General features: G+C 38.5%; 1 protein-coding gene across 1 annotated transcript in view; it reads left to right on the top strand.

The window, feature by feature from the left end:
- DCLK1 (doublecortin like kinase 1) overlaps window positions 1-9,326 on the top strand; it is a gene marked incomplete at its 3' end in the record, with an annotated part of 53,544 nt that extends 44,218 nt beyond the window's left edge. Inside the window, exons 12-13 of the mRNA XM_010174298.2 lie at window positions 3,422-3,535; window positions 9,229-9,326. Coding sequence (XP_010172600.1) covers window positions 3,422-3,535; window positions 9,229-9,326 — 212 coding nt within the window. The remainder of the gene's footprint in view (window positions 1-3,421; window positions 3,536-9,228) is intronic.
- Between the last annotated feature and the right edge of the window lie 2,786 nt (window positions 9,327-12,112).

Raw genomic sequence — 12,112 nt, forward strand, 5'->3', positions numbered from 1 at the left:
ATTTGTGTGCAAAAAAAAATGATTAACCAAGCAGTAAATAGCAATAAGCTGAACATTTGTAAGGAAGTTAATTTAAAAAGACATTTCTTACTTGGCAGCTGCACTACTTTTAGTTACACCCTAGGACATTGCCCAAAGAAAAATTTCCTTGTAATCCTTAAAGGAAACAGAGACCAAAAGTTTTTTCCAGCACTTCTATTTGCTCTAATTTTCTACTGTTTTTATATAATGACCTATTCATCTGATGCTTTTAGACCTGGAAAGTAAAGTTCTCATCACTGGCTTATGAAATGGATCTGAGTGCTTGAGATTTTGGGAATCCTCAACTTTGTTCCATCTTTTTAACACTTGTTTTTCCTTTGAGTGACAATATCTCCTACCATAGAGAGCAATGCAAACATGAAAATGGTGTTTATTAATTACTCAAATGGTGCCAAGACCCTCTGCACCTTTTTTATTAAAAAAAAAAAAAAGTTTTCTTGCAAATAGACCATGAAAGGTCATTCGTGGAGGCTGATTAAAAATAAACAAACAACAACAACAAAAGTATCTTAAGATCCCAAGCAGTTTATATTGTACAAATCTCAAATTCTGGACCAGAGTTTTCAAATTGTCAAAGGATTCTGACTGCTCAACTTCTGAGACATGCTCAGGAGAGTACTTCTTTCAGAGCATCAGCAGTCAACATTTTCTGAAGCCCATGACCCTTTAAAGTTCCCAGAGTTGAGCACCGAAAATCACTAGTTATCTTTAAAAGATCTTGTCCTGACTGCTAAAGCTGAGATCAAATTCTGTGATCCTAACCTACTGCAAGAAGTAGTTCCTATAGCAAGAGGTAAAAATAGGGGAAAGGAACAGCTAACCTCTTTGGGGGCTGACATCCTTTCCCTTACAGCAACCTGATTAAATTCTTGTCAGCAATGCTTAGCCTGTTCTCCAGTTGTACAACTTACCGTGCTGATTCTGGTGAATCTGATGTTTTGGGGTTTTTTTTCACTTCTTGCCTTTTTAAACTGCAGAGCAGCTTGTTTTGTATGTAGTTAAACATCTGTCATCTCTCACCCTCAATATCTATCTATTTTATTGTTGGCTGAAGTGATTCCAGGGGTCAACTAATATATATTAGCTTGCTTATAAAGCACATTGGAATAAAAATAAAGATAACTACTAAACATCAGGTAGCACCCACAGTAGTAAGAAAATTTAATACCGGTAGAGTAATTCCCATATATCCCTATGCTGCATCTTAAATTGAGCTGGAAAATATTTCATATAAAAGCTGGAGCCCAAACTATGTGTCTCTGGCGCATTGCAGCTGGAACTGTGGGTATGGTGCTTCACCAATAAAATATTACCACAGTCATGGTAACTATTGTCTTCTCCGTAATTTAGTCTTTTGACAAGACTACATGAAAGTTTGGCAGGCTTTCATGTCAAGAAAGCCAAGAGAATGATTATTTCTTTTCCCCTCCTCGAGTGAAGAGGAGTTCACTTCGCAGACTAGCTTTCTTCTGGGAAAGGCAAGGTCAGCGGAAAGCAGGTTATTTTTAGGGGTCATATACCACTGAGCCAAGGCTCCCCAGTGCTAGACAATAATCAGCTACTGGCTTGTATTGTTTTGTTTTGTGTTTTGCAGCTGTGTGCACTTGACCATATTTTACCAGCTGAGACATTTTGTTAAGGGGTGAGTGAGGGATCTCTAACACAAACTCCCCAAGCTAAATAAATAACAAACCCTAACCAACCTCCCTAAAATTCCCATATGTTCACTAACTAATGATTTACTGCAGCAACTCTGTAACTCTTTAAATCTACTCGGAATTGCTGCAAAGCCAGAAAAAAGTGTCTGTCATCTCTCTGTATTCTAATCTTGTCTCTTGTTTGCATGTATTCTGCTAGGATGTCACTTAAGTGGATTTTTAAGGACTTTTTCAACTGTTGTTAGCTACACATACCAGGCAGTACTAGCTTGGGATGACCACTGCAGATGGCCAGTGGCCTGATGTCCTGCATATTCTGCCTGTCCTGCATTTTATTGCCTGTTCTGCCTATTCTACATATTGTTGGCTGAAATCCTGCATATTCTAGTATCAGGGAAGTCTCACTGAGCATTGGCTTTTTGCACTTTTTTTAGGCCTAAGGGCCTCATTTGCAATTTCTAAAATAGTCCTTTCTTTTTTTGAGCTTTAATTCAACCCAGTATCTTGTGTGAAACTGCAAGCTCCCTTCTTTCTGCCAGGGTTTTGCTTCAGCGTCGAGGATGCCTGCGTGCCTAGGTGCAGATAGACGGCTTTGCTCTGTGAAGGGGGATGTCTCAGCTGGAAGGAGACACCTCCCAGCCCAGCTGCATGGCTTCTGGGCTGAAACTCGAGCACAGCTGCCTCACGTGGTGCACGCTACAGCAGAACATGTGTCTGCCTCTGCTTGGCCATGTAGTTGTGTGCCTGCTTTTACCTCAGGTTAGCTCAAGTTAAGAACACGTGTCTTTCAGCAAGGAAGAAGAGGCCACCCACAGCTGGCTCCAGCCCTTTTCTGCTTTCCCAGGCAGTCTGTAGCTCTGTCTGTCCTTTCCCCATGGCATCCCATGCTTGTGTGCCTCGGGACTGGGGGAAGGAATTGCTGTCCCTTATTATCAGTTAGTCAGAGATTCGATTTGCAGAGGTAGCTTTGTTTGACTATGGTTTTTGTACAGTACAGTCATAGTCTGCAGGGAAAGCCACAGCAAGCTGTAAGCCCATGCCTAACCTGGCCTGCAGACGTTTGCGATGATACATCCTGATGTTGGTGAGGTCCTATGCTCACTCGCCCTGAGAGTCTCAGCTGAGGCATGTCTCAGCTCCCATCTTGCCTGAGTTTCCTCACCGTGGGACTCACTAAGCCATGGCTGGAACATTCACCTAACCCCATAGTCCCTGAGTTTGTAACTTTTACAATGAGACAGGGAGCTTATTGGTATCTCACAGGGCTTTTGGAGGTACTTTCCTGCATCCTACCAAAACAGAGTTTCTATAATCTCATGGGCTCTTTCTACTTTTGAGGTCATTATCTTTAACTTTATGTGACAAGTAAACAGAATCATAAACAAGTCTGAGCTTATCAAGCTTTGAAATGTTAATGGACCTAAAAATAACTGGGCAATGGTAGAAAGCATAATAAAATATTTTACAATTATTATTAATTAACGTTACCTAAAGTTTGGGAGGAAGATATTGGGTAAAAGAGAGAGGCTCATTCAGGACATAATATGATGTTCATCTTATAAATACCTTAGATATATCAGTGGAGACAATGACTAGCACATATTTCATTACAGACTTTTTTGTAAACTTTTCTGTATTGACAGGTGCCATCAGAATCACCTTGTAATTCCTTTATTTCACCTTTTGTCTCTGAAGTTCTATTTGGCTTTATTTCTCTGCAGGATGATGTCCTTCCAGAGAACGAACATCAGCTCTCAGTAGCTGGGAAGATAAAGAAGCATTTCAACACAGGCCCTAAACTGAACAGCACAGCAGCTGGAGTTTCTGTCATAGCAGTAAGCATCTGAAATACACAGCTGAAATACTTAAATATGTGTCCACAAGACAGTGTGTGTTTAGGACATGCCACCAAAAGAAACCAAAGAGGGTTAATCTTTAGATAATTCAAGTGTCTAATTAATATAAACGCAGTTAGACTGGTATTCTTCACAATTTCTCAATTGATTCTCCTTGTGAGTCACATTGTTATTTAACAGCCCCAGGAGATCTAGCAGTACCCACACTTCCACATTTTACCAGAAGATCAGTGGACCTAACTCCAATATAGATTCAACAGCTATGGGATCATGGCGTTTTACATGGCAGCAGAGTCATCACATGGATTGAGGTCACACAGAGGTTGTAGCAGAAGGACAGCAGCACTTTACATTGAGTGGAAATTACTTCAAAATTGTCACAGAAAATCTGTGTGGCAGCTTGAGTTTCTCTCCTCTGAAGACATCAAAGAGAACTATGATGCCTCACTGCTACCTTCCTAGTTGATACAAGTCTAGCCACTGCGAATTTAGCTGAGCAGCAGCATTTTATTGTACTGTCACATTCGAGCTGCTTCCCTTTAGGCAGAAGGACTTAATTGGGTAAAGACTTACTGGAGCTCCTTGCTGCCTTCTGTCACATTGCAATTCTAGTTTATGCGTTCCAGGTTAGAATGTGTTGGAGCTTCTGAAACCAAGCTTGACCAAACTTTTGACCAAGCTTAACTGAGATTTCAATGGCATCCCCAGTATAGCATACATCACATACATTTGCCTTTTTTTCCCAAAGATGAACATGTGTGTTAGATATACATGCGCACAGAATATATTCATACTAATGCCATTGAGTAGCAACGTGCACATCCTTTACATTTTTGATACATCTGCCTGTGTTTGTAAGCTTTTCTTTATTACTCATGCTAATGTTAACGCTCCAAATAGTCACTAAAAATAAGTGACATGTTAAACATAACCATTCCCATATCAGATTACTCAGTGTTCATTCCCAGCTTCCATAAATTGCAGGTGGTGTGACTGCACATGTACACTTTCTTGTACTGTTTCCACTTTCATGTTTCTCAGCTCAGACCCTCCAGTGGTGAGTTAAATCAGCATGAAGTAAACTCAGCTCAGCACATGCAATCTGGCTCACAGGTGTGAACGGTTTGTGCAGCAAAATGGGTACTCTCTCAAAGTTTCTTGGCATAAGTACTTAAAATTTCAAGCTGTGCTCTCTCATTTTTTCTTTACTCTTTCCAACCCTGAACGTCTTCAACATGGAAGCAAGTTGTTCCTCATGCTTTTCCTAGATTTTCTCAGTCATCAGCTAACATAGCCAGCATTTATTTATTTTCATTTTTAAGCAATAATACTGCAACAAGTCTCCCACAACTAAAACATCACATACCCATTGCTCATCTGAAATGCAGGTATGTTCTGTATAGACTCGCTGAAACCGTGTTCCTTTCGAATGGACTGCCAGCACGCTTGTCCATGAGAATTACTGCTCAGATCCTCCATGCTAATGACTTCAAAGCTTAAAAGCAAGAAATTATGCCTCTGTCCTCATCCATCCCTCACCTCCTTTATGTTTTTAATTTCCCCACCCTCCTCTTTTTTTCTTTGCCCCAGTTGCTCTGTCAAAGGAATTGTTTACAGCAGTTTGACACTTGAGTAATGAAAAAGGCACTGTAGTGAATCTTTCCACTGCAAAACATCATATATCAGGGGAAAAAAAATGTATATGTATATTCTTAATGGCTTTTATTTATTTTTTTGTGTTTGGAAATTTAACAGATTATTTTTAGTAATCATCTCTATGGGTGAACATCATACTCTGGCACGATTAATCCTGCAACTTGACCTATAAAGTAAAAATGTTTAGAATATTTTCACAGAATTCAGAAAGTGGTTTGATTAGCTTGTGCCAATTATTTTCTAAAAACTTGGAAGACATGGGGAAGTATAGACCTCTTTAGTGTTTTGGTAATGTTCCAGAAAGCTAGATAATTTTGATTTTAAGAATAAATTACCTTTATTTTCTACAAAACTAATTTAATAAGTAAAATAAAGACAAAAGCAAAACAACAAAGCCTCGAATTGTTGTTTCTGCATTTGAAAACATACTTAATATATATTTGACATGCATGTCATGAGGGTTTTATGTTTGGGAATCTTCCTTTAACTGTGCAATCTCAAATATAATAGGAGTAAATCTTATTAACAAAGCCTGCTCTACATTTAGAATTTTCAAAGTATGTACAGATGCTGTAAGATATTATTCAGCACTAAAGATGTGCACTAAGTATATTTTCTACAAAAATACTGTTTTATTGTACCTGACTGTATGTTTACTGTAACTTTTTGAGAGAGTGCTTGTGTATATAATGTATAGAGATGCTTTCTATATATTATATAACACATCTGTGTCTGTGTGTGTTTGTGAAAATGTATTAATATGTGCATATATTTATATAACTTAATAGTATAAAAGATAAATATTAGCATTATTTTGAGTTTTATAACTCTGTTTATGTACAGAGATAGCTAATCTGTGATATTTAGTTCATAATTTGTCCTCACACTGATATGATATTATATGCCTGTTTTCTTCAGTGATAAGAAGTAACACACCTCAAAGATCTCAAGCAGTATTTGTCATATGCACCAATTAAAACTATAATATGAAAACAAAGTTCCTAAAGATGTGTTCGTGGTCAACTTGACTAGGAGGAAGTTAGAAGCCATGTGTATTTTACATAAGTCTACTGTGGCTACCGCTTCCTTCAGCGATGTCCAATTACATTGCATTGGCTCCTTTGGTTCAGATGTACATCTGCTTTGCTGATGTGATAATCCTCAGTTAAAATTGTTTCTGACCTTTCAGGGCAGAGACATCCTACAAGTTTTTGTGCATGTGTCCAGACTTCAAGTTTGTCCACATTTGAAAGGATTTGTCAGTTTGGACAAACTACTATACTGAATGTGTCATGCCTGCCTAGCAAAGTACTCCCTTTGCTGATGTAGGAGAAGGTAATTCCTCAAACAAAATTAACTATACAGGCAAAGAGACTTTTCTGTTGATACATTAATATATCATTAAAAGTTCTACCAGCATAACTATGTCAGTTGGGAAAAATATCTCTTAAACCAATATAGCTTTGCCAGAAAAATTTTAATTGGAGAGCTAGCTTTAAAAACAGCAAGAGAATTAACTAGTCCCAAAAAACACTGCTGATGGGAGAGTGTAGGAGAAAGATCACTTTACTTGTCCTGTTCTTAAACTGGTCACAGGTATTGCCTACAGGTCTCTGTAGGAGACAGGGGCTGGGCTACTGCCCCTCCAGTTTGTGTCAGGATGGCCTTGTCACTGTTAGGTGTGTGCCAAAATATTTGCAGAATCAGATTTATCATACAGCTTTCCAATAAGAACAGTATTTTGCAGTTCTGTGATGGTGTTTATAAAAGATACTGCAGTAAAAACATAAAACCACACTTTTACTAAATGGTCTTTTTAAAATTCAGGGATAGATCTTTCCCTTCAATTCTCCAGGGATGTCATCCTTTTTTTTTTCTTTTTTTTTTTTTCTTTTTCTTTTTTTTTGCCACAAAACTATACCCTGCGGCTCTGCCCTCTGGGCTTTAGTGACAGTGGCTAAAGTGACCAAGAGCCAAAATAATTTTTTAAGAATGTTTCTGCAATCCAGACATATGCTGCAATTCTGTGTAGGAAGTCAGCATCGTTTAATTTGTGTTCTTGTCTGAAGTGTTAAAGCTTTGCCTGTATGTTGTCACTTTTGTGCTTGTATTTTTGACATTGTTAAGACAGAGGAAAAGATTAATGATAACATTCTGTTAAGGCTGTATGAGATCTCTGTCTTGCCAATTGGAGTTAACTCCAGCTGGAGACTCACAGGAATCTAAAAGGACAGCAAAAGAAAAAAGCTGCTCAGAAAGTTGGTGCATTTCTCTGCCCCTTTCAGAGTCCTCGCTGGGCTGGGGACACCGGTGCAAGGCCACTGCCTGCAGTCTGGGAAAGGGAAAGGCAGAGGATGGGTCGTTGCCCTGTGTTCTGCCAATTTTAAAATAAAATTACAAATTCCAAGTGACCCTTTTAGCGGTAGGGTTTCTTGGGTGATGTGGAAGAGAAGTCACGTTTAGTTTGTGAGTTTTGCTCAGCTTAAAGATGAACCCGTGCCTCAGATGTCACTTCCCATCTATTGTCTGTGTTGTCCTGGGATCGTTGTCCACAGTCGGGTTTCTCATGGTAGGATTTCCACACCAACGAAATTGTTTCAACTCCTGTTAAGAAGCAACTTTTCCGATTTTCTCTATTTTACTTCTTAGCTATTCGATTGTAGGGCAATATTTTTATGTGCTTTTTAAGAAAACATCCCTTTTGTGTATTTTATGTGCAACATACAAGGAAGCCAGTAGATGGCAATAGTAGACCAGTGTAGTTAAGCCGACAGAAAATTGACTCTAGGTACAAGGTTCTCATGGTTTTAAACAGGAAACGTCCTTTAAATAATTCTAAATAAGATGAAAGCGGTATTGTTTTAACAAAATTGAATAAATTATTAAATTCTACACTTGCAGAGGAGTCATCAAGAAAAATTTAAATTTGCAGTTAGCGCCTAGCTACCCTTGAAGTGGTTGGTAACTAGAAATGGGTTGAACTGCTTTTCTGAGTTTAGAATTAGAAACTGTCATCAGTATTGGAAATATATGCCACACTCTTATTGAAGCACAAAATGGCCTTTTCATAGAGCAAAATGTGAAAAAAAAACCCCTAACAAATTTAAAGCAGGCAGAGTGTCTTCCTCGAGATATTTTCCCCTAAATTTTTATTTAACTCAGCTAAATTATGTCTCCACTGTTAGTGTAGTACAGAAGGATCAAAGAAAACAACATATTTTCTTTGTTCCTATGCACATGATTCTGCTAATGATAAACTAAACTTAAAAAATCTACATTCCTTATGTAATATCATGAGCACACTTTCCTGGACATAATGTTATGTTCCTTTCCATTTTGACTTTAATTGGTGCAATTTTAAACCAAATAGTTTTGTACTGTTATCTTTTTGAGCATGAGGTGTAAGCTGAAATGATAAACAATGTTATTCATGGCTCTGAGTAGTCTGACTCTCCAAGGTTAACGCATTTTTAGAAATGAATTACCATGATTGATGGGGTATCAAAACCTGATTCTTTTCATCTTTACACATTCCATGATTATGAAGCAGTCTAATTTAAGCCTTGTGTAGTCTGTCTAGCCTGATGATGGTTGCACTGCATTTTTTATTAAATTATTAAACCTCTCAGTTTAATTGCAAAAGATAATTTTCCATTACTGGTATGTGCAACTTAAAAGGGCGCTTCTGTCTTTGGAGGTAACAAGATATTTGTCAGACTTTTAAATGAATGCATTATGCATTAAGTAACCTATTCCACAAACTCCATTTTAGTTTGAATAAATTGGCTTCTAATTTAGCGAGACCGAATCTAGAGTTAGTATCTTTTCTCTTTTGTTTCTTTACTTTTTTTTTCTTTTTCATTTTTGTCTTCAGTACGTAGCTCTAGGATGTTAGATAAGTGCCTTCTGAAAGTGAAAACAGTAAATATGCACTAAATAAGGAACAGCTTGCTCTGGAGTCTGAATTCTTTAGCCTAATGTCGATCCACTGAGTTGCCCCATTTCTCTCTGCTCAGCTGGACCACGGGTTTACCATCAAGAGATCAGGGTCTTTGGACTACTACCAACAACCAGGAATGTATTGGATAAGGTATGAGATGGTGCAGCGCCAACAGTCAGTGTTTCCATGGCAACGTGCTGGCAGTCTCCATTAACCAGTTCCTTCAGTGGATAAACATGCTTTTTGATTTGTTATCCGGTCCATATGCTGCTTTATCAGTTTCGTTTTAATCTTGATTGAGATGCCACACCCCCTCATTCCCTTTCTTCACCCATCCTTCACATCCACATCGCCAGCTTTCTCTTCATCGCACATGCTCAGTATCAATTTCCCTGTAGTTAAAAGGACAGTGTATATAGAAAATCTACTAGATGATATGCTGAAGTACGCACCCTCCCCCTCCCTATTGCTTGTTAAGGCATCTGCTTCCCCTGTGCTCCTGTTTTGAAACACGGAGCAGCAACAGGATCTCAGCATATATTTTCCTCTTTTTCCATGTGAGATGTGGAGCTATATACTGTCATTTTAAACCCACTAAACACAATCCTTACCTTAGATTGAACAATGCATTTACATAACGCGGTATGTAGAAACTCTCCCGAGTTCAATGAAATAGAATGCATTGTATGTGCTGGTAAGCTTGTGTTTCTAACAATGCATTCTTTCTCTTTTCTTTTTAAAACCCTTCTGATAGCTATTTATTTTTATTTGATTTTTTAAAATATTGCATGAGTCTTTTGAATATATTTTTCTTCATTGTGTAACTGTGCCAGGGTTGTTAGCTGGCTTAACCTCTGTGATAAAATGGGACTCTGGGTGGGACGGGGTTATTCTGGAGTGGGTGCAAGGAGGGATCCAGGTCTGATAGCCCACTCGAGGCCCATGCACCTCCTCAATCAATCCAGAGCCCTGGAATTTCCATCAAGTGGTTATTTGCTGGCTTTTTTTCCTTCTCATTACTCACAAGATCTGCGTTTTGATAACTGGAGAAATCTTTGTAAGTTTCTTGCGAAACCTGCATTTTCTAACACTGCAATGATTGAAGCCTTTAAAAACTCATCTGTGAGGTATGTGGAAAAACCCAGCAAATTAACCACATTAGTGAAACAGCAGAGATGGTCACTGCAAGTCTTTCCAGTAAAGTAAAACTCCCACCCTGGATCAATTCACTGAGTGCACGGTTTGGGCTACAGCACAGTTTCCATAAAACCTAGCAGTTCCCTGAGCGCACACTGAGGGTTAAGTAGATTCTGATATGGATGTTCTGGGGAAAGAAAAAACAAAAATAATCCTACATTTCAGGTAAAAAGTAGAAAAATAGTTCCCGTCCATCAACTGAATGCTGTCTAGCAAAAATTAAGAAATAGTTTCACTCCAAGTGCTCGAGCGTGTAGCAGTGCCTGTAACTCCAGCCTGTCACACTTGCATTGGTGGCTATAAACCTACCACGACCTGCGAGGACATAGCAAAACCTGCTTGGTCTGTCTTGTCCCTTGGCATCATGCTTCGCAGGTTCCAGCTGTGTAGCACAGTCGACTGAGAAACGGCAGCACAGCATCTGTGCTTTTTGGTTTTGACGAGCACGGAATGGGGCCTGAGAGCCCAGCTTTAGCCAAGTGTGAGTTCGGTAGTATTAGAGGAATTTTCATTTTTGACTTATGAAGAAAGATGGCATGTTGTGTCCAGCAAGACTTTGTCAAATAGTTGTAAATTTAATGCCTCCTCTGTAAAATGGGGGAAAGCTCACATGAGCTTTATTTATCTTCCCAGAGTTTAATTGCTATCCATGATCAGCTTGCACTCCTTCTCTGCCTTGCTATTTTTATTTTACCAAAAGAAAAGAAAAGAAAAGAAAAGAAAAGAAAAGAAAAGAAAAGAAAAGAAAAGAAAAGAAAAGAAAAGAAAAAAGAAATCTGTCTTTCCATTTGCTATACACAGTGTTTAGATCTTTTAAAATCCCAGCTTCAGGGAGAGCAGACCACCAGAAACAAGAGACTGTGATAAAAGCGAGCATCTCCTCTCAGATTGGCCTTGACTCAGTTTAACTGCGTAGCCCAGATTTTGATACAAACCATAAGCATTTTGGGAAGGCAGGGGGTGAAGACTCTAATTCTGAAACTTGGTAAATAAATAAACGCTATATTAAAAAAAAAAAAAAGGAAAAAAAAAGAAAAAAAAGAAAAAAAAAGAAAAAAAAGGAAAAAAAGCCATTTGACTAAAGCACTGGTAATGGCTGCCATCAGCATACAAAATGACACATCCCTGAATAATGGGCTGGAGCAGATGGGCGATAATCTCTCTTATTCATACATAAACTGCTCTGTTTTCCAGCTGGGGGCAGTAACAACAATGTTTATAATTAGTGCTTTCTACACAGGGCACCTAGTGTGGAAAGGCAAATTGGGAGAGCAGGGCTCCTAGGCGTAGATGCTTAATTAAGAAATGCTGTAACAGGGGGTCCCTCTGAATAAGCACTACCCTGTGTTTGGTCTTCTTTCGTCTCCAACAAACAAGCAACTGCTGTAGTGACCAACATTTTAGTCTAAATAAAACCGTTTTGATTTAGCAAGTGTTTATTTTTTAGTAGTAACTGTAAGCACAAATGCAAAGCACATGAAAAGGTTCATCAATTCCCTTCTATAAAACAATTTATCACAGGCCCGTGAAAATTAACCTGAATTCACAAGTACAGCGAGAAATGAAAGCAGGTCCCAAGGAAAATGTAGTGCTCCCTTTGTTAGTGTTAAACTATTCCTTCCCCACTCCTTTCATCGTTTTCATCCCTAGTTTCTAGCAGGCTTCTAAAACGTCTTTTTAAATAGCACTATTGCCTCCTTTAATCTACCAGAAAACCTTTTCCATTCTCTGCCTAAAACTTTCCTATTCAAAGTGCCTCAAAA

This window comes from Antrostomus carolinensis, unplaced genomic scaffold (genome assembly GCF_000700745.2).
Source record: "Antrostomus carolinensis isolate BGI_N321 unplaced genomic scaffold, ASM70074v2 scaffold3498, whole genome shotgun sequence".
Classification (NCBI taxonomy): domain Eukaryota; kingdom Metazoa; phylum Chordata; class Aves; order Caprimulgiformes; family Caprimulgidae; genus Antrostomus; species Antrostomus carolinensis.